At 43.3% G+C, this 23,536-nt stretch overlaps 1 protein-coding gene across 1 annotated transcript in view; it reads right to left on the bottom strand.

The window, feature by feature from the left end:
* The window catches only part of tsc22d3 (TSC22 domain family, member 3), a 36,846-nt gene extending 14,624 nt beyond the window's left edge, over positions 1–22,222 (bottom strand). The window contains exon 1 of the mRNA XM_069170736.1: positions 21,392–22,222. Coding sequence (XP_069026837.1) covers positions 21,392–21,732 — 341 coding nt within the window. The 5' untranslated portion in view covers positions 21,733–22,222. The remainder of the gene's footprint in view (positions 1–21,391) is intronic.
* Between the last annotated feature and the right edge of the window lie 1,314 nt (positions 22,223–23,536).

Here is a 23,536-nt window from a genome sequence, read left to right as displayed (position 1 = left end):
TATTCTTTTTCAACACGACCACAGGAATGACTCTGAGCTTTGATTCAAAACAAAGATGATGGAATAACATGTAACTGATCTAGCGAGGATCTACCGTATGTGCGGGAATTTCATTTGTAAAAGCAGGCCGAGATGTTTACTCCGAATGTACTCTGCCGATCTTTAACGTTCACTCCGGGGATCTCACCCCTTGTTTGTGTTTTCAAAAGTGTTGAGGCGACACTATTGAGAAGTCTGATTGATTGCTACAGACCCAGAATCTGTTCAGTAGGACATCAAGCTATGCTGCGTTCATATGTAAATGTGTCCATAAATTCAGTCAAGCCATGCAGTTGTATTAAAACCATTCACTGAGAAACCTTCTCTCAAAGGGGAACCTGATATAACTCAAAGTGCAGCTGTGCCACAGGGAACTCATGTATATTCAGCACCTCATATAACTCTCTTTCCAAATAGCATCACGGATTAAAACCATTCAACTCTGGATTCTGTAAAACCGCAGGGGCAATAGGTCTGTGCGGTCCCACAGAGGTACAGTGTGGCTCACACGCAAAAACACAGAGGAGGGCTGGAGTCGGAGGGAACGCCGTGTACACAATATTTCCCCAGCCTGCGTGCGTGGTCAGAATCCCCGACCGGCAGAGGACGGCCCGGGACAGACGAGGACAGGGCCAGATGTGCAGGCCCCCGTCGCACTGGGTCTTGAAAGGAAACATGCTGCAGTTGAAAAGAAGAAAGCTGAAAAGCTACGCCAAAGTCTGCTTCAGGAGAAAAACCAAAATGTGCATCCAGATGTTGTCCACCCATGTACAGACTCTAAAACAAATACGCTCAGGCTAAAAAAAAAGCACGTATTACGTAAGCATTCACACAAAAGTTAATGAGGACGTTAAGTACAATGCACTTTAAAAAGATAAAAGTGCAGTAATTGCAGCCTTGAGGACGCTTTATGTTTTGTTGAATCGCTGATAAGATTTTAATCTATATATCTAAACTATTGAACGGATGAATAATGTAATAATATTACACTACAGTACTTTGTGGATATTTTACTTACGATGTATGCGTCTCAAGGCATTTCATTTACAGTGTATACTTATTAATTACGAATTTAGGAAGTGATAACAGCATGGTCATATATTTTTTTCTTTCCATTCTCCCACCTGCCAGGATGAACGTTTTATTTTACAGCATTCAGTAAAATTATTTAATCTCGTCATTCTGAGACGCTCCATTTTCATGGACATCAGTAAATGTATTCATAATTTGTCCTTTACCATGGTCTATTCCCACATCTGCCCCAGATCTCTGCACTTGTGCGCCTGAATCGCCCTTAACTAATTACAATCTGATACACAACAGACTATAAGGCACCCATACAAGTGGTTTGTATCAGACAGTTTATGTAAGGCTGACTCAACCTCGAGACGCCTTCATGGCTATTGATTAACTAAGAATCATTCAGCTGCGCTGTTGATCAGTGTAGCACCTGAAGTCTTGTACAAGCCATTTGAAAAGCAGGTAGCCAGTATCAGCTCAGCCTGTTTCCTTGAAAACGCAACCACTTTAAAAAAAAAAAAAAAAAAAAGAGAAGTTGGAGCCTGTCCTGCACCCCCACCACACCGCTACTCTTTAACCCCTTTTAAACAAGGTTACAGGTGAACCTCTCAGGCAGCAAAACTAAACCTGAGCAAGCTTTAAGAAGGTATTTCAAATACAACCTCAACCCAACTCTTATCCTAAGGTCTGATATCAGATATATATTTTAGCACACTATTTTAGGATGTGACTCAGCCGGAGGAAGGATCTGCATCAACACTGCTACGTGATCCAAATACACTGGCTCAAATGTTGTCTGGGAGTTGACAGGAACAAAAAGCCAAAAGACCTGCCCCCTCGAGACAGAGATCATGTGAGGTTTTTTTTCTTTTAGTCACGGTTCTTTTGAAGACTTGCAGTAGGGGCGTCAAGAAGGGAACAGATAAGAACTTGACACCGGGGTATTTGGTGACAGACAAATTTAAACAAATGTACTCCAAGGGGACACCTTAACTTACATAAACAATTAAATAATGCAAGATAAATATAGGCCAACACACTGCTTTCACTGAGTTTTGGATATGTCACCTCCATCAATGTGGTTTTCATTCTACTTTGAACTCAGTGTTACCGAGACAAAACAAATGAGGACATGTCTCTTTCTAATGCTTTGGATTTGAATATTGTCATGTGTATATATATATATATATATATATATATATATATATATATCTCAGTTTTATTTTCACTCATGATACAAGCGCTTTAAATTTGAAGATTTTACACTGCTATTGGCTGACAGGGTCAAGATCTCTTCCAAGAAACAAACAGGAAATTCTTCCACTTGAAGTGACTCTTGAACTTGGAGTCGGTTAGAGTACACAAGACAAATTGTCTTGAGATGTAATTTTCCCGGTCTCGAAGCTGCACAGAAGAGAGAGTAAACACCGCCTGCCATCCCAGTCATTGTATAAAGGCTCAGGTAAACAGTGTTGGCTAAATTGGCCCGCCTCCAGCGTGTACCCGAGAGGTCCAAAGTTCACTTATAAAACCACAGAACACTGTTGTATCTCTTCTGCACGCACACACACCACACAGGTACAGACGTTGGCCGTGTTCCCATGCAAGTAAAAGTGTGCAGTGGAGCGTGAACAACAACAATAAGATGTGATCATAATCAAGACACGTAGACATGCAAACACAGTAATGGACATGCATGCAAATTTGAGGTCACTGGAGGCAGAGGCGTGCACGCACGCACACGCACACGCACGCACGCACACACACACACACACACACACACACACACACACACACAACACAACACATTGTTTCTGTCTCTGTCTGGACACGCAGAGTTACAGCCTTTGGAAGACAACCGCTCTCATTCTAAAGAAAGTGAAATAGAGAGATCCATAACAACAAAGCACCTTTCTTAAGACCGAGCTCTTTTTCACACTGGATTAAATAGACCTGTAGAGGGAAATGCTCTCGGGGATTAAGAAAAGTTGAGATCTGGCCAAAATGGCAAACACAGTTCTGAAAATGTCATCTCTGGCATCAATCAAACTAAAAACCATTTCAAACGGCCGTGATAAAAGAACAAGATGGTGATGATGGCTGTGCTTGAAATCCGTCGCAATGAAAGCTGAGGCTGATGTAAAATCTCTAATCAGATCTGGCCTATTGGCAAAGGAGAAGTGCGCAAGAGCCATTTATTGTTTTGGAGATGAAGAAATCTGCCCACGTAAGCAGCGTTTGGGAGCCAGCAAGCTGTCACCTTATCTTCGTGCTAAAACCGTAGAGTTGAGCCGGTGATGTACGAGGTTCCCGCCAGCACGGCGGTGCCCCAGCTTAATGGCGACGTGGCAAGGTGAGGGAGAAGCACCTCGGAAACCGGGTGAGCTATAAAATAAAATTGCTTCATTAATAAATGAGGCCTCTAAACTGTACAGCACTGAGTATTCCGATGTGGATGGAAATCAAAACAATCAAGAAAAGATAAGAGACTGGGAGAGGTCAGCGAGGTCGAGCACTCACTGCACTCCAGAGAGGGTTCATGGTTGTGTTTGGCTTCAGCCCAGCAATAACACAAGAGCACGCCACAGGTTAAATATGCCAGGCTTGGCTTTGTTGTTGCAGAGCTGCTGCAAAACAAAAAGCAGGTGTGTGCCAGCGTCTTTATGAGACACAGCTAGAGTTATAACTTACTATCACCACCAATCCAAATATGTTGTAACAATATTCTAAGCATTAAGCCAATTAAATTCAAAATGCCACAATTTTGTGATCATCGGGGATTCATGTGCTGCAAACTTGGATGTGCTCGTTTGCTTTCACCGAATTGGTGGAATGTAAAATTTCTTTTCAAGAAGTTAAACGACTTTTTTTTATGACGGCAAATTAAGCTATGAATCGTAAAGGAAACTAATGTCAGCTAAGCTCCACGAGCTAGTTTGAGGAAGTATTGCAGAATTTGCAGAACCGAAACAAAATTGTGTATTTCACAGGCTCCCATCATAACACCTGACCTCTACACACACAAAAACACATAGCCAGAAGTCATTATCTTTGTTTTTCCAGCCTGTGACTGAATGTCTTCCTCACACTGGTTTTAATGACTGCGGTGTTCTCTCCTGGCAAAGACTGTAATTACAGTCGGACCACAAAGAAGGCAGCGCAGTGTGCTGGTGCCTGCAAGGTATCTGCCAACCTTTACAATGCAGACACCCCTCGGCTTGTCAAAATAGTAATAATACCAGCAAGGTCCCCTTGTGTTTTTTAATATTGTTTATTAAAAAAAAAAGGCATATGTTTGAAAGCATCTTGCTGACTGGCTGATGTAGCTGTGTAACTTTTGTGCCTTGTCTGCCACCTTGTGCCTGTTCTGCTGGCTCTTTTGACAGGTCTGTCTCGCTCCTCCTCTCCTGTCTGCGCTCCACACCTCCCTCCTCCAACAGTCATTGTTATTCCTGTCCTTTCGCTCTGCCTCGGAGCAGTAAATCCTATCTGACTGGCATGCTTCAGGACAGCCTAACCCTGACGCCGTCTCGAGATAATTATCCCGTCTCTGACCTGTCTCGTCATATTGCGAGCTGTTTGTCTGGTACGCGCTCACCTAGTTGTGGCAGAGGTGCTGCTATGGCGCCAAGAGAGGGCAAGGGAGACTTTGCTGCGTGCAGTATAATGTAACTGCGAGCAACACATGAACACAAGGTGGGGAGGGTTAAGGTGAAACAGCTTCAGCCTTGTGCACAATGAACTTAGATATTTGTGTTTACTCTGCAAGTGTACCGCGTCTGGGCTTTGTTCCTGAATAAAGATGAGCACACAGACATGCTGCCCGGTCCTGCCCCTCCATCCTGTTTTTAAAAACATCAAGCAAAATCATTGAAGAGCAGAACGTCCGTTTCATTACCGGAGCGTGACACTAAGACTAGAGCTTTTCTGAACTGAAGATGATGAGCCCATGTATACACACTTGTACATCTACATATATGTGTGTGTGTGTGTGTGTGTGTGTGAATGAGCACGCTGTAGAGTATATCATAAGTAATCTACATTACATAAGTGACCTATGTACAGGCAGACTAAACATCATTTGACACGGCCAATAATGTCAGGGAAGATATTTCCCTGGAGATGCTTTGAACCACTTTTAAGGCAACATTTCCTGTGTTTCCATAAAGGGTAATTGTAGGATTACAGAATATTACCCATAATGCTTCTGGTTTAGGTTTCTATGGTTTCCCAGCTCAGAGGAAAAATGCATAATCAAGGAGCAGACAGACACACAAACCGGCGGAATAACAAGAATCTGTGGTTTCGCCTTTCAACAGTGCGCAGTTCACCAGATACTCCAGTATCTGTCTGCTCCCCACCGCCTGAGGACGGCCCACTTTGCTTTGTATCAAAGACTGAGCCGAGAGCTACCGAAACACCAAAACAGGAAAATGCAAAAAAATGAGGAAGAGAAAGGGAAGAGGAGGAGAAAGGGGGAGAGAGGAGAGGGCTTTCACAGCTGTTGTTAAGCAGTGTTTCCTCTGATAGGAGGCTTTGGCTGTACTCCCAGTTCTTTAGGTAAACTGTCAAAAAACATGGGTACCTTGAGATAAGAATAGAAGGGCGGTGGGGGGGAGAGGGGGGGCACACTGGTGGTAAGACAGAGGGAGATAGGGTCTTAAAATGACAAAGACATAAAGTTTAAATGATTTTTAAAAAATACTATTTTAGGGTGGAGTTTCCATAATAAACAACAAAATTACCCACTACTATAATCGGTCTGTTTTTGTGGTGGTTAGGAAAATGCTGGCACACACTATCCAGTTATTTCCAATAGAAAACCTCAGAGATACACTAATGTCAAGTTTAAAAGGTACAGGGCAGCAACTTCCGAAAGAGTATCTTAGGAAAAAAAAGGCAATAAAATCTTACAAAAGAAAAAAACGTGTCAGCCTCTTATCAAGGGACCAAGAGGAGAATACATCTTTAATCTGTCCTGCTGCCCGTCTCACTGTGTTGGGGAAACAGGTGCTGCAGAGTGGACTGGACCGTCAGTGCAGGCCGACAGCTTTTACAATCGTTCTACTATATTGTTTACATCGTTACGGCCCGAGACAATGTGGAGACTTGTTTAAAGTACAAACCTGAGTTTAACGGCGGCAGCTGTTAAAAGACTCAAAGAGGTGATGTAACCAAGATGCTAAGGCCTTGGCATAAATACTAAGGAGTCCTTACAATGAAACTAACAATTTAAAGGAAAAATATGATTAAAAAAAATAAAAAAATGGCTGAATTAAAAAAAAATGCAGTCTTCCATTTTGTGACATTGTGGGCCTTGCTATTTTATTTGATCTTAAAATGAGGATTCACAAAAGACACACCCGGAGTAATTCGAAATGCTTGCTCCCCATTGACTTTCCAATTTGAACATGTGTTTCCATTTGTTGAAATGACATGCAAATGCCAGTAAAGATGCCAATGGGAAGGAGGGGTGGGGTGTGTGTGTGGGGGGGGGGTCAGGAGGGGGCCTGGGAGAGGTACTTAGTGATGCTGTTTTCAGCACGAAGGCCTAGATATCATTGCCACTTAATATTGCAAGAAATACAAAACACTCACGGGAAAAGCGCTGCCTTGTCTGAATCTGATATCTCCTTCTGGAGAGCGTATTTGAATATGAATCGGAGGAAGTATCTTGCTTGTCTTTCAGTTGTGTTTTGGGTTGTTTTTTTTTACTTTTCTTTTATGTCCTCCCCTTGCTGGCTGTCATAGAATAACAGTGAGAGACTTTGTTTTGTTTTTTTTATCAGGGTGTTTCTCTGAATTTCCCACTGATATGAGCTACAATAGCATCCTTTCCCTCCAGAGGACTGGGAAGTGGGCCCATGAAAAAAAAAAAAAAAAAAAAAAAAAAAGAAAGAAAAAATAAAAGAGCACTAGAAATACACCAAAAGCATCCATTCACCCAGCAACGGGATCAGATAACAACGCATTCATTCAAACTGATGACTCTACTGAGAAAACCGTGGAAAAGGCACAGAGGGATTGTCTGTGTCTGTGTTTTGCCAACATTTTCACACTGTTGTGTGTCTATGTTTGTTATGTAACCTCCAGTGAGAACAGGGCAAAAGTACTGGAGCCAGGAGGAGCGCTCGCTCGGCCATTATGGAGCACCTACACATTATTCATGGTTGGAGTGACAGAACATTCACCTGCAGACCCCTCTAATCCAAGACAACCCTCATCGCCTCATACCGTGATTGCCAACTGGATCGCATTCCCCCCCCCTATTTTGGCTTTCCTTTCATGTAACATCAAAGGTACTGTGGTGGAAAACAGTGTACTTTATTTTATTATTTCTTGTCTTTTCCAATTACATAACATGGATTTTTCAAAACGCTAAATCGTGAGCATTTTGCTTGCATGTATCGTCTGACATTTACTGTGTAACCTGCTGCTTGCTGTATGTATGCAGGGAAGCCTGTTCTTTAAATTAAAAACCAAGTCTGCACACCAGACCTAAAGTTGCTGTAAATTTGCTTTACTTGGACAGATGTCCTTGCTGTCTGTCTCATGTGCAATTCAGCAATTTATTCGTCGTGCCCACACTGAACCTCACTGTAATTATATGCTAAATAAGCCATTTTAACCTTACATTCTGCCATCTCATCAACATTCAACCCAAAAAGCACTGCTTGTTGTCCTGTTTTTCTCCCACGCTGCGACCCGAGTATGCTGGCAGTACAGGAATGCTTAAATTATGCTAAACAATCCTAAGAGTGATAAATCAGTGAAAACATTGAGGTCAGGCAAAACAAGCGTGTGCAACTATTCGATGGAAATGTGTAGGAGAAGAAAGAAGGAGTGGTGCACCACTCATGACTATGATATCATCGTGTATTCCTGGAGATGCGAGTGACTTCAGCAGCATCTCGCCACACAGCTCATTAAAATGTGCCTCCTGTGCACAAACATTTACCTTTCTAGCTTACGTATATATACTGTATCTAGTATTTTTTTTTTTTTTAACTTTGGAATTGATTTAATCTGCAATGCTGGAAACTCAACTTTCTTGACATGTTTCCAGGTGAAGAGGCCAACAACTGCCGAGTCTTCCCGTTTGGCTCGAGCACTTCCACAGCGAAAGACGCCCCCGTTGGCGCGAGACCTCCTGACCCCGACTAACTTCCACACCGCCAGCTTCACAAGCACTGAAAGGCTGCGAACTCGACTGTTACATAAATCCACCTCTCTTCCCGCTCTCTGCCAGAGCGGTGCCGGCTCCACTTTCCCTTATATGACACCTTGCATTCAGGCTGCTAATAAATAGGTCTTTGTGTCCATTGCACGTCCCTGGAAGACTTGTGTCAGGGATGTGGATGGCAGCCTGGATGGAATCTGGAGTGCACTGGTATGTGCAGGAGAGAGATAATTGGGAGGAACAGATGAAGAAAGGGAAGGAAAGACACTTTCATCAGCCGCGCTGTCTTGGCTCTGGCCTCCCCGTGTTTTTTTGTTTTTGTTTTTGTTTTTTTTTAAAGCCCTGCATCAGAGCTCTATTACTTCTCTCCAGAAGCATCTACATGTTTTCAGAGGACTCCGTTTATCCTAATTCCAGACTGTGTAAACAACATATCATGCAACCATAATGATGAATCTGAGACTCCCTCGTCTCCATAACACCGACTGGAAGGAATGCAGGAGGAGGTCATTTAATGTCACTGGTGTTGATTCCCTCTTGTGATGGCACAGTAAAATGGCGGGACGAGTGACGCATTGGTGCGCCATCAGATAAAACCGGCTCGAGCTGCGGTACGAATGGCTCTTTTAAACTCAGTGACACAAAGACAGAAGTGAGGGTTTGGACAGGATGCATCTTGTTAGTTTCGTTTGTTGGAGTACGCTGGTGCCTCACTCCTTCAGTTCTCGCTCTCTTTCTCTCTCTCTTTATTCTCTCTGCCGGGGAGCAGCCAGAAACAATCACAGACTCACTGAAACTTGGCGCAATGTGCGTTCATTTTTCTCCTTCTTGTCTGCCAGAAAGGCATCCAGAGAGAGAAAAAGTGCTCCATCTTTTCATTCCACCGCAGCTCGCTGCCAGTGAGGCCAAACCGGTGCTCGGTCCGGCGTGCCTCCTCCTTTCCTTCAATCAGAGTTACGGTGAGAAATGACTTGACTTCGAGAGCCACAGCTGTGCGCGATAAAATGCTGAAATAAAGTTTTGGTTTGTCACCGCCTGCACTGTCACATCACAGAAAAAAGAAACGGTACATTACAGTAGGTTTCTGGTGCATCACATTTCTTCGTTTGTCTTTGTCGGTCGGTTTGATTCTGTTTTTTCCGTTTTATTTTCCATTTTTCTTCTTCTCACAAAGCCGCTTTTCAGTTATGTAACAATACTCGAAGCCAGAGACATTTGGAAGCAACAGTAATAAAAAAGGAAACCATGTTCATTACACCAAAGTCAGAGTTTGATGGTTCATGGGGATTTTGCCAGCCATTTGAAGTGGGGTGTTTTTGGAGCATCTATACTGTAAACTTAATTCAGAGTGTCATTTATATAAAATACAAAATTCTGCCAAGCTCTTCTTTGCGTTCGCAGGAAAGAAGAACAACTTTCTTCATTTAGTAGGGAAGCTTATTGCACACTATCGCACATCTGATGAAACCGACGCATTACGGCAAGGCGGGAGCATGTTGCCCAACATGTTCCCCACTCGGTTTCCCAGCCAAGTGTCTAGGTATTTTGTTTAGTTTTTTTGACTAACGTCTCAATGTTGTGCAAAGGCTAAAGTTAATGATGAAATTACAGATGACACAGGAGCGCCGAGATGTGAGGTGGGTGTTGTTGGGGGTGACACAATTAGCTACACACTTCAGAAAGCATTCATTTAAATAAATGTTACTTCACCACTTCAATACTTTCGATCAAATTAAGGATATGATTGTGTGATGAGACACATGTCAGAGACTATAAATCCAGTTTATATTTACTTTTAAACACCCATATTACATAATTCTTTAATGAGCCAGAGCAACGTAATGCGTACTTAACTGAGTAGTTTATAACTCCTGACCAAAATGATGTTCTTTTATGCTCCTTAATTCCAAACTCATTACTATTTTCCCCATCGCATGACAGCAGAGTCGTGTTTGGGAAAGTCAGGGCTCTTAAATTACACCTCCGCCCCGAGAGCTCAAAATTGTTTACTGGAGAACACCGAAGTTCAGTCAGAAAAGGAAAAACACGGTGTGTTGCCAAACTGCAGATGTCCAGTAACTTTAAAAATAGAATATGTGATTGGCCCTGGTGCTGCAAACTCTTCTGTGTCCTGGAAGAGATGGCTTGACAACCTGCTGAAGTTCACAGAAGTAATTGTTTTCTTTCCCAGAGACTCTCAGAGTACAGAGTAAGTAAGAGCACTTCTCAGTAATGGAATGCGGCAACACCTTTGCTTAAATTCATCGAATACTCGGTCCACGTCTTACAGGCTATATTGATGTGTACGAGTTTGCGTGCGTGAGTATGTGGCTTTGTGTGTGTGTGTGTGTGTGTGTGTGTGTGTGTGTGTGTGTGTGTATGCATTGGATTTTTTTCGAGTGTGTACTGAGCTGAGGGAAGGCGAGTTCCGATGTGCATTTTTCTCTTCCCTGTGTATTTGTGCCTGTGTGCGTGTGTGTGTGTGTGTGTGTGTGTGTGTGTGTGTGTGCGTGCGTGTGCCTGTGCGTGTGCGCACACAGGGTACATCCTGTACCCAACCTGAGTGTGAATAGTGCCCAGGGAGAATAATATAGGCTAATGATAGGCCTGGCTCAGACCCGCTCCACAAAAGCACTGTCTGGCAGCATTGTGTAGGCATCTATTGTGGAAAGAAAAGAAAAAAAAAAAAAAAAACTGACATACTGCGGGATTAAAAACACTTGGGATTATGAAACAGGCGTCCACAGAGAAACAGATGGAATATACAATCGGAATTAATCTCAAATAACGTCTGGGTTTTTTGTTTGTTTTTTGTTTTACAAATTACCTCAATTCAGAGCCATTAAAGAGTCTCCCATGCTTCTACACAAATCAGCACAAACACTGGCTCCCCCTGGATCTGGTAAAGGGCACAATGTGCTCATGAAAAGCATTTCTTTCCGCTCCTGATCTGATCTTCCTTTCAGCCAAACTTGAACTTGGCCCTCGGTAGCAGGGTGGGTTACCACATTCTCACTTCTCATGCAGAGTTACAACAAGATTGGGAATCCCATGCTAATGAAAACAGTGCAGAATGAAACTTTCACTGCCCTCCAGCCAGCAGCTTGTTCCGCTCAGCCTGGGTGGTATGGAGAGTCCACGTCCAAAAGCTCCATCATTTCAGCTTCCCTCCATCGACATTATAAACTCCACTCTGCTGATAGCCACATTTTTCCATTGCTTGACTAACACAGCATACAGCAGGATGTCATTTGTGATGAAAAGAGTGCACCACCTCTGAATATCAGACACTAAACAAGCTGAATTACTGCCTAATGTGTATTTCAATAGTGTAATTATTATCATATTGACTGTTTGTGGTACAAATATTTACTATCAAGGACAGGGCTGTGTGTGTGTGTGTGTGTGTGTGTGTGTGTGTGTGTGTGTGTGTGTGTGTGCGTGTGCGTGCGTGTGTGTGTGTGCGTGTGTGTGCGTGCGTGTGCGTGTGATGGCAAGTGTTGACAGGCTTCCTTATTATCTAATTAGGCACCATAGTCATGGTCCAAATAGATAAGGCAGGGAGCACAAGCCATTGTCACGCCACCCCACCCCACCCCGCCCCACCCCCCTTCGTGCACGCTTACATAATCTCAACAGTTGCCAACTGGGACGACAAAGATGGAGAGAACGAAGAAAAAGACAGGGAGAAAAAAACAGAGAGAGAGAGGGAAGGGATGTGGCCAATAAGACAGAGGAGGACAAAGACAGTTGCGCAAACATGAAGCGTGATAGAGAAAAGGATTTAAATGGGTGGACGGTGCTGCTTCCCTTTTTTTGAAGTATCCCTCATTCTTTTTTAAGAGGGCGTCTTTTTTTTTTTTTTTTTTCACTTTTCAAAAGCGTTGTTTAGTGTCTGATATTCAGAGGTGGTGCACTCTTTTCATCACAAATGACATCCTGCTGTATGCTGTGTTAGTCAAGCAACGGAAAAATGTGGCTATCAGCAGAGTGGAGTTTATAATGTCAAAAGCACAGGTGCCTGCACACTGTTGCGAGTGGAGATCCTCCTCATTTTTTGACTTCGTATTTACTTTTCACGGACCTCCCGAAGGAATCCTTCCCCAAAAGTCTTGTTTGTTGCGCAGAGCGAAGCCTCATCAGTTTCACTACAAAGAATGTTCAAAAGAAACCACAACTTTCTTCATGAATTTTTTCTACAAACTTTCAAACATCAATGACCTAAGCATCATTAAGGGACCGTTTTATATAATCCGTCCTGTAAATCATGTTTGCTTACAAATTCCATGCGATGACAGCCATTTCATAATTAATGCAAGTGGCGGCATCATTTCAAAATGACCTCTCCCTTCCTTCCGTGGGCGTTCCATCAGAGTGCCATCAAAATAAACTCAGAGACTTCAAACTTGCTTAACATAGCTATTGCATTTTACTAAGACACACATACCAGCACATAAATGCACCACTCAAGTATGTCAAACTTCAGATGCGCGCTCTCATTGGAAGGCATGTATAGTAGTTTGTAAATGAACAGCAGTCAACCAAGAAATAACCGAGTAGAAAGTGAAGAAGCAGATATGACGATGAAGAAGAGCGGGACGCTGCCGCTTCATCGCCTGATCAACCAAAACACCGGGCTCTTGAACGAACAGACAGCGGCTGGCGATTTAGCATCCTACCCATGCCAAACTCTGCAGACCACAACAGAGTAACGGACATCTTGTGTCTCTTTTTCATGCATCTAATCTTGCTCAGAAGACGCGTGTCGTCAGTTCCTTCCCATAGCTCTTGGAAGAGTTTCCCAGCAGCACAATGATCTTGAGGATTTGACTTGGTTGAGAATGTGTGTTACTTATAGATTCATAATCCAGCTCTGGTACGTACTGTGTCCGACACTCAGGACAAAAGAGCTTAGCTGGGTTCCGCTGTGGCGATGTGTCAACAACAGCATAATGCTATGGGTCACCTTTGTGCGCTACACTCTGCCGGTCTGTGTTTATGTGCGAGTGTGTCTGCGTTGTTGGAGCGTCTTACGTCTTCAGTCCAGTGGAAAATCTGAAACGACTAAGGTAGTCACCGGGTTTGGCAAAAGTTAAAGGACCTGCATGAACGCTCGTATGGCCGGAGCCACTCACACAGGAAGTCCAGTATACTGTATACGAACAGAAATTGACTAATTAACCTACAACGTGAAAAATACTTTTAATAAATCCTGACTGCCGCCGTACACAGAACGACTTAACAACTTTTCATTTCGTAGCCATTATATATTTTGTTGAACATGTTTCAGTTGCCTTTCTTCTCTGCAATTTGGAAGAATCAGTTCTGCCACGTTAATAACTACACGCCACTGCTGGAAATGTAAACTTGCGAAAAACAGTCGCAGATTCCTTCATATAAAGTCCAAATCGTTTCTCAAAACAGATCGCTGTAGTTTTTAGCACAACTTTTCTGAAATAATAAGTAAATGGTTTATTTTGGGGATGACTTTTCAGCCTTGAAATGTATATGCTGGAAAATATTTATGGCACAGGACGGTGTATGAGGAGTACAGTGCTCATGTCCGTCATGACGAAGGAACATTGCAGTTCAATGTTTCGCACGGGTCATGCGTTTGGTCTGAACACGGCTTGAGAGAGCAGATTTTTTTTTAAATGTTCAGGACATACGGTAGTAGTCGCTGAACTTGTATTTATTTACATAACAATATGTAACTTGTCATAAATGTAGCGGGGTCTGTTGCGGTATGACCACATATAGTAAAATGATGCTTATAATTGGGGGAGGGGAAGTTCAACATTTTCTGAGTCACAGTCATTTTCTGAAGGTTCTGTGCGTGGAGAGGAACTTTTGCCGAAACAAAACGCCCTGAAAGTGGAGAAACTGAAATGACAATCTGATGTTGTGTTTGTAATGTTGCTGGGGGCAACTGAACAGCCAACCACAGCAGTGTTGGTAAAGAAAAGGCTTTACGCTGGCGGTTGCATTAACCTGCGGCGCAGGGTGTGCCTGTGGATTTCTGGGTTGACACACACTGATCTCTGTCTGCACGCACTGTGTGTGTGTTTGAGAGGCAAATGTCTGCGTGCTAAACTGTGCGCATTCGCCACTATAGTCGCCAACTTCATCATCACTTTACAGACGGCAGACAGTAGTCAACAAATTGGAGAGTATTCACATACACCTTCTGGCAAAAGCACCAAGGGCAGCCTATTAACACAGTTACAACACAACTAGGCAGTAAGTCAAGAGAGGTCCATTAAAAAGCCATTATTGTTCGTCCTTCTTTAACGTGGTCCCACAGCAATAAAATCAAAGCACAGGGTTTAATTTCCGGTGCAAAAAACACTAAACATATGCCGACATGTTAGAGAAGGCGGTGGATTTATAATATCGTGAGTCAGGCCTTGGCTTCCAGAACGTCTCCTGTCGACATAGAAGCGGTCGAAGCATACGTTATTGAGGAACCTCATGAAAATGGCCTTAAAACAAACACTTTTCACTGCTTTTTACTTCCTCCCATTGCGAAGGAATGACTTCCTTGAGCACCAGAGAAATGTTGTGACTTTTACCAGAGATATGCACAGACCTGCCTATATCTTAGTTCCACCAAACGTCAACAGCACACTATTTATAGCAAGTCCGGGCTATGTTTTGTCTTGACTCCAGCCTCCTGTCTGACAGCTTACCTCTGACTGTTTCTCTATAGCTATCTCTCCCTCCCTGTCTCCCCTGACATTGCTCCGACCTCGCCCTCGTGGCCTTTGTTTGTCAGAGGTTGGTTCCTACGACTTGCCTGGCCATGAATCTGTTCTTCCACCCTCACATCCTTCCCTTTGCCCTCTTGCCAGTAATTCACTGTTGTGTACATCCGTATGTATCCCCTGCCACCTGAAGTTCATGAAGTTTTAACTCTCCTCAAACTTTTGTTGTCCCCCCCCCCCCCCCCCCCCTTATACAAGAGATGGCAATTTGTTCTGTTTTTATTGCTGCAAATGAGAACACGGCTCAAAGAAAGTTCTGTCGTCAGAAATACCGCATTTGACATTTAGAAGCCTTTCATGTGGCCAACAACGGAATAGTTAGTCATGACATTGAAAACAGCATTTCATCTACCTCACACCTGTATTGTGATGTAGACTTTAGATTACAGTGTTTTCTCTTGAAGGAGTTTATGAATGGGAGAGATATGAAATTAGAATTTCAACACTTGTGCAGCAGTTTGTTTCTCATTGATCTCTATGCCTGTTACGGCTTGTAACAGGCTATGATAATTCAACAGAGGAGCTGCAATTGGGCTGTTTGTGATGAGCGTACCCTGCTCTCTGGAGAAAAAAATATTATATAATATAAATATATAATTGATGTGGCAGGTAGGGCCAAATATATACAGCTATAAAGAATAAACAGTGATTTGTTTTCATTATCCTGCATCTTTACATTGCTGACCGTGTGCTTCTATATCACCACAATGTTATCTGCAGAACAAGCCTGAACACACTGCGGGGACAGAAAGCAGATGTCATTTAATCACAACGTCACAAGATGCATGCTTTTGTAAAACTCCGAGAGGAGAATTTGTGACTTGTGATACTGAGATATATAAATATAATTTGACTTGGCCTGATATGATGAGTAAATCATCAAGCCTGCGAGGCAATCTAACATCCGGACTCAGGGGTGAAACAAGGTGCATTAAGATTCCTGCGCGAGTTCTCCAAAAGTGTGTGTTGCCTTCCGTGCAAATCTTTAGCCCTCAAAGACGGAGCAGGCAGAAGTGCGCTGTATTCAGTTCTGCACGGACAGATAAAGAGAAATTGTCAGGTGTGACCTGGCGCAGTGGTGCAATGGTTAGCATTGTCGCCTCACAGCAAAAAAGGTTCAGGGTTCGAATCCGGTCCTGGGACTTTCTGTGCGGAGTTTGCATGTTCTCCCTGTGCTTGCGTGGGTTCTCTCCGGGTGCTCCGGCTTCCTCCCAACATCCAAAAACATGCACCTCAGGTTAATTCTAGAAATTGCCCTCAGGTGTGAATGGTCTTTGTTTCCGTCAGTCTCTCTGTGGCCCTGGGAGGGAGGCTGTAGCTCAGTCGGTAGAGTGGGTTGCACACTAAAATTTAAAAAAATTTCCCCTTGGGGATTAATAAAGTAACTACCTAACCTAATCGGAAGGTTGGTGGTTCGGTCCCCAGCTCCTCCCGCCCACATGCCCAAGCGTCCCTGAGCAAGACACTCAACCCTAAAATTGCTCCCGATGGTGTACCATCGGTATGTTGTAAGTCGCTTTGGATAAAAGCGTCAGCTAAATGAAGTGTAATGTAATAACCTGCATGGAAATTAACAAAACAGGTCATTCTGTGGGCACACCCAGGATTAAGATGGTATTAAATTCTTATTCTATTGAACTGTAGAGAAGTGTTCCACTGTTATGTACAGAAAACAGACTTGATGCAGGCTGAGATGGAATCTTTTCCGTGGTTGCCGAAGCTTATCCAGTATTTTCTGGGACACGCCTTGGTTTTGGTAAAGTTAAGGTTTGTTAAAATGTAAATTTCTATGGATTCCTGGATGGATTATACATGGCCAAGACACTTTCCATAACCACCTCAGTGGATCACTAAATATAGGCAGTCACTTCATAAACTTGGGTTTCTCGTAGCAAAGCAACATTGCGGTTTATATTTGGATCACAGAGTGGAGCTTTAAAGCCCATCAGGGTGTCTGACACAGCTGGATCCCGTCTCCACTCCATTGTAAGAGGATGAGGTTATGTTCAGTAGTCAATTGGACCAAAGCCAGCAGGCAGTGGTCATCTCAGGCCAGAGTGAGAAACTTTGAAGTAATGAGGTCTAGGGCTGCAAAATGTCAGAAGGATAAGTAGTCATGTCAGAACAGAAAATCAAACTCAGTCAGAGTTTCTTCTGTCAGAATCCTTTTTCTGCCTTTCTTTGCACAGTTTAATATAAAAACCACAAAGTGAGTGTGTGTGTGTGTGTGTGTGTGTGTGTGTGTGAACTTCACCCTCAACTCTCCTAGTCGGACAAAGAAATGACAGTTTTTTTTAACCACGCAGGGAAATTCTTTCTCTTTTTCAGCCAACAGACCTGACCTAATGGATGAGCTTCTTGCCTACTCTGGTTTAGCAGCTTATTGTCATTTTAAACACTTTACCAGCAATATGTATTTGAAGTTCTTGCTGGCAGCTGCTATGAGTTCGAGACGGGAACATGAAAGTCTGCATACCTTTAATAGACAGATTGTTGTTATCTTGCCTAAAAATCCTGTCTGGAGGGAGCAAACTCCTCTTCAGCTCTGTCCTGTGGTCAGACTAGTGGCTTATGTAGAGAAACAAACTCTTTTATGAGGTCTTTCACACTCTGTGACATCTTTTGTGCTGCCACCGGTTTTGAAGTTGTTCCCCCTTCGTGTTTTGACTGCTTATCGACAGACTGACTGACTGACTGCTCACAGACCCGAAGTCCTGTGATAAATGTTCGTGTCATCCCTGCAGGCACTTCAGGCCTCTTCACCCTGGCATGTGATGGTGTGTAGTGGCTGCTAAGTACTGACTGACTGCCTGTGGTGAAGGTGTGCAAAAGTGCCTTTCTTATTCCAGCCAACTGAAGCCCACTAAGCCTCAAAGTAAATCAACACATTTCCTCTGGTTTTATCCTGTGGAAATCACAGCTCTTGCCCCCCCTTAGGCCTTTCTGGCTCGGCCTCAAACACCAAATAGGACTTATGGCTTCAAATTCTCCTCTCAGCACATTTCTGTGACCCTTGAATCATTTACATAACAAGTTTTCTGGCCGCTGCCACTGGTTCATACTGATATTCAACAAGTGCAAAAGATGTCTTGGCATGCTTCCTTGGGCTATGCTGAACAATTTATTCTGTTAACAAGTGGCAAATGAGAATAATAGCTGCCAGGCAGACTGACCACCCAGGGTGAGGTCACAGAATAAACCTCAGCAAGGCTTTCATCAGAAGCCAGGCCTTCCCAAAGCGAAAAATGCACGTACTTCTGCAAACCTGATCTCGGTGAGGCAGCTTTCTTGCTTCAACTGACAGGATTAGACTGTGAGTACACGTGTGAATGAATGAGGGCGTTTGTGTTTCTGCATGAAAAAACTGCGAGGCTTCAGATTTGAAATCAATGTTTTAATCCTGTGAGAAAGCCTATCCATGAGAGCCACATGATCCATGTCTGTGATTCCCTCTTGAAATGGGAGGGTTTGGGTACAAAGTGTTCTGGCTAAAGAGTGTGTTTGTCAGGCAAACAGCTGAGCGGGAACAGACGGACGCTTAGTCACACTGGCCAAAGGCACAGGTACAGCCGCCTCTGCCTCGCAGCCCGAAACGTCAAAATTATTGGCAATTGTAGCCTCCTTTTTCTCCACTCCAGGAAGATGCAAGTCAAGCCTTAAGTCATATACATTTTATATAAAGGTTTCATTTAAAGTGTAGATGACTGAATAGAAAAGATTCAGATTTCAACACCGAGTTATTTCCTAATAATAGTATTATAATAAACTGTGAAAGCATGAAAGTATTAATGCCCTGATTACTGAAAGAAATGCACTAAGCTGCCATATATGCATGATGAAGTCTGAACTCCAAAGCAGAAAAACACCTCTTGTATAACAGTTGTAGCAGAGCCCTGCCAGCAGGCATTATTCAAGGTAAAGCAAACACTCACTCATCGGAACCTTTCCCAGTAGTGTAAATGCAAGTTGAAAATATTATCCAGAATTAAAACAGTTTGTTAGAAAAGGAGTACCAGCTGGAGCTGCAGTCCTAAAACCAGAGTTTCTTCAACTATTGTTCATCAGTGTGATAATGACACACTCGCGCTCGTAAAACAATCAAGAACAGGCTGTTCCTTCACCGAATTATGCAGCTCCACAGCAAACCCAATATCTCCTTAAAAAGTGTCCTATTAATGAGCACTTAAACAGCTGTTCTGCAACTTAACAGATGGAAAAATCAACTTAGAGTGGAAGTTTCTCCAAACAGCTTATATTTGATGTGTTATTGAGAGAGAAATTAGCACTGTTAAATAGTCTGTCGGGTATTAAAAACAATTCACATAAAAACTCACACAGCCTGAGAGTTTGTCACCGATAAGCTATTACAGCCAAAAGCTACAAATATCGAGTTAAACCTTGCTGAGGTCTAATCATCGATGTCATCAGCCGCAGACCACAGTACATAGTTTTAATTCCACTTTACTGTCTGTACTTATGCAGCAAGATTCCCCCAGCACCAGATAAAAGCAGACTTATGGCACACAGCAAAGTAAAGGCAGGTTAAAACTTAACTTATTGGGATGTTCTGTGGCAGCCGGGCTTCTGGAAAAGTTTGATTAAATACTGATAGTGCACCATGGCCAGAGAACATTACTGATAACACCTGCAAATAACTGAATTAATGATAATGGTCACCTTTGCCTCGTTCATTTCAGGCAAACTTTATTGGGATCACAGATATTTTATCTGAAGAGATAGCGAAAGAATCCGGGTTTACCCGATATGCATTAATGTTGCTTACATTTGTTTTGATAAGAATTCACGTTCCAGAGGATGACTTATGTTAAAAAAAAAAAAGTTTAATATGCACTTTAAAGCCCACTTTTTTTTCACAGGCACTACTTTCACATGCATGTATTATTTCGTCTCCCGTCTTATTTGTCTTTACCATAAATTGTTAAAGGAAGAAGAACTTTTTTTTTAGGTATTTTACAACTGGAGTTGATAAATAAACTCAAAACAGAATTATCAAGAGTTTATAGGAAATAAAAACCATTGCATTACTTTAAGAAGACAAAAGAGGTGGTAAGATTGGAGCCAAATGTCAATTTTGATATCAAGACTCTGTTTGTACAGCGCCGTAAACACAAAAGACCCCTCATTTACTGTTATCATATGTCCTATGGAAGTCTAACACACACGTCATGATCCTTTAACACACATCTCTGTTTTACTGACACGGATGACAACAACTTGACGTTACATGACACTCAAAATTGACTTTTACAGTGATAACAAGTTTTTGTTATTTCAGTGTTCACAGATATTTCCCCAAAGAATTCCACATTTTACGACTCCAATAAGAGATCGTACGTAATTACGTGCGGCCGGTTCGGGTTCAGAAGTGCAGCGACGGTCCAAACCGTAGCTGACTGCGAAGATGGTAACTGTTAATTTGAGGCTGAGGTCATTTGACAGAAGCTGCCAAACAAACTATCCAACTGGCAGCAAGTTTGTAGCTGGACATTCTCCTCCTCACAAACACTGCGAGGTGAGCTGCCAAACGTTGCTTTTTAAACGCTGTTTGGCAGAGACAGTGAAGGAGTAAGGCCAGATTTAATTGACCTCAAGCAATAAAAGATCATTTTAATTGAATCAATATGACCAAAAACTGTTGTTTTAGAATAACCTTGTGTTTTTGGAGGGCATTCTTTTTGGGTTAGGTTTTGTTTACTTCTGTTCTCTGCCATTTATTTTTTAACCACACAGTGCTTAGCTATTTAGCTCTTTTCAACCTATGGAAACTTTCCCTTCTCAGTTATTGTATATCTAACAAATTATTGCGGTTAAACCGAGTAACCTCATAAAAGAAAAACGTCATATATCATTCGTAATGGTCAATATGTTATGTAACATATGCTGCATGAAAGACATGTTCGTGTAGATGTAGAAAGACACTAAGAGGTGCATACATACTATGTGTGTGTGTGTGTATATATATATATATATATATTTAATTTATATATATATTTAATATATATACACACACATACATTTTTCAGGGACAAAGACGCACCTAAATTAAACCTGACTATCCAATCCCAGCCTACACTTAATCCTTGACTAAACATTTATGTCAGCATTTTCAGAGTTCCAAGAAACCCGATTAGTTTCCAGTCACCATCTGGTTCATCTAAACAAAACATGCTCCTTGTATTCTGATTGGATTTGACAAGTAGATCCACTAATGAAAAGGTAGACTTTGTACTGAATGTGCCTTAAGAGGGATAAAGACTAACATTAAGTTCAAGTTCGATTTTCATATTCAAATTAAAGACCCTTTAGGTTCAGTTGTTAGCTTGTCAGATAAGCATGGACCTATCAAATTAGCAAACAACAGACCTACCTGTGAAAGAAGAGCAATATAGACAGCATTGTCTGATCAATGTTGCTGTTGCAGATCCCCTCGTTGAGCAGGAAGCATGGGTCCCTCACCACCGACTCCAGGGAGTCCTGCCTCATGATGTTGTTCAGCTTGTCGGTGTTTAGGTTCTGGTACATCAGCTGGTTGCGGAGCTGGCGGAAGTGATTCACACTGGGGCTGGTGGGGCTTCCCAGCAGGCCCCCCGAAGAACCGAGGCCCCGAGCCGGACTGCTGGCTATGGACTCATCACAGCCATTGGCCAGGTCCAGGCAGCAGCTGCAGCAGTCCAGGCCGATGGGCGAGCGGCAGTCATCATCTGACATTTTGGAGGGCAGGTGGCTGAAAAGGAAAGGTGCCCAGGGCAGGTGCAGGAGTTTCAGTAGAGGATGACACAGACCGAGGTGTAAAAACGGTCGACAAAGTGAAAGAGCCAACTGTCAGTAACAGGGTGTGTTCCTCAGCTCTGACAGACACACGGACAGGCAGCCTGGACCAGCCTTGTGTGCCGTCCTGCCTCCACTGCGGGGCCAGGAGGGCTAAATGGCAGGTTGAGTTCCTCCCTGGGAAGTGCAGTCACGCTGGGCCACTCTGCCTGCTTCTGTCCCTGAGTTTCCCCTCCTGCGGCTCTGCTGCGTTTAGCCTTTTGTTCGGGGCCGACGCTGCGGCAATGTGTTGCTACTGTGGCAGGATGAAGAGTGAACGCAGCGCGCGCACACACACATACACACACACTCTCGCACCGATTCAGCAGGAGTCCGCTTGAAAGCAAAACCCAGAAGCTGTTTGCTGCTTATCACTTTTTTCCCTGGACTTTTTTTTTTTTTTTTTTTTTTTTTTCTTTGGTTGGCGTGCCTAGAGCCAGGGGGAGGGAGCGAAAGCAGAGGGAGGGAAGGAGACGGAGAGGGTGGGGAAACCCCTCTGATTGGTAAGAAGCATCGCTGGCTACACGCACTGGGCCCTCCTCTTTTTCTTTTTGCAGCCTAGACGTGGGCGCATTCGGGGTAGAAGAGGGAACTAGATGGAGGGGGGAGTGAAGCCTCAGAGCATGCTTGAAACATGTGCAGCCCGGCCAGCTCCACCCTGCCATGCTGACAGCCCGAGGAGTGTCTGAGTGAGGGAGGCTGCAGGAACACACGCAAAGCCATGATAACACGTCTCGTGCTAATTTCTGAAAGAAAAAAAAAAAGAAAAAAATGAATTCATGTTTCCAGTAGATGAGAGTTTCCTACACTGCATCATACATACTTTACGGAAATGTTTCCGAGTTTGTGCACTTTTATCCATTTTGCCTGCTTCTCTTAAATCCCTTTATAGTAGCGTCATATGCTTTTGAACTCTGATTTCCTATTTTAGAACAGAATGAACAGCCATGAAGACTATCACACAGGATTTTTCTTTAAACAGTTGTTTTCATGTTGCCTCTCTGTCTGTGTGGATGTCTTCTGGGTGTGTTTGTTTTATCCCCAAATCCAAACGCATACAGCTGAACTGAATTAGAAACCCGAGGTCACTGTGTGAATGCAAATGGTTGTCTGCGTTTGTGCTGAACAGGGCCACCTGTCCTCCCTTCTACCTTCCTTCTTGCCTCAGGTGAACTGGCATAGCCTCCTTCCCCCATGCAGCACACGTAGGTAGGCCGCTAAGGAAAGACAATAGAAATACTGTTCACGTGCATGTGTGCGATTCTGTTTGCGTGTCAGTGAGAGCCCGTGTTCTTTCACTCACTTTGTAAACAGAAACGTTATCTTATCAGGCCTCCTCTGTGTTGAATAACAATTTTGACAATTTCCATATCTGTCCCCAAATAGTTTTGGATTGCGCAAGAGTGAGCCGTGACCTCCAGACGAGTGTTTCACAAGCCCGGGTGGTAAATACGAGGACAATGTCATTCCAGCCACGTCGGCGCTCCGGGGGGAAGGCACTGCCGAGAGCCTGACCCTGACTCCGGCCACTGACCAACAAGTGCGCTGCATGCTGTTTACAGATGGCCACTCGCGCAAGAACACAACACACCAGGATAATTACAAATAACGCATCTTACATGCTGCTGTTCCTGCTGCAGTAAAAATGTCACACCGCCTATTGTTGAGAAGCAGGGGGATCAATTAAGCAGAGAAAATGACTGAC

The sequence above is a fragment of the Embiotoca jacksoni genome, unplaced genomic scaffold, assembly GCF_022577435.1.
Source record: "Embiotoca jacksoni isolate LCO1_2020_lvr unplaced genomic scaffold, fEmbJac1.0.p SCAF_5, whole genome shotgun sequence".
Classification (NCBI taxonomy): Eukaryota; Metazoa; Chordata; class Actinopteri; family Embiotocidae; genus Embiotoca; species Embiotoca jacksoni.
This window is presented reverse-complemented; position numbering and strand designations above follow the sequence as displayed.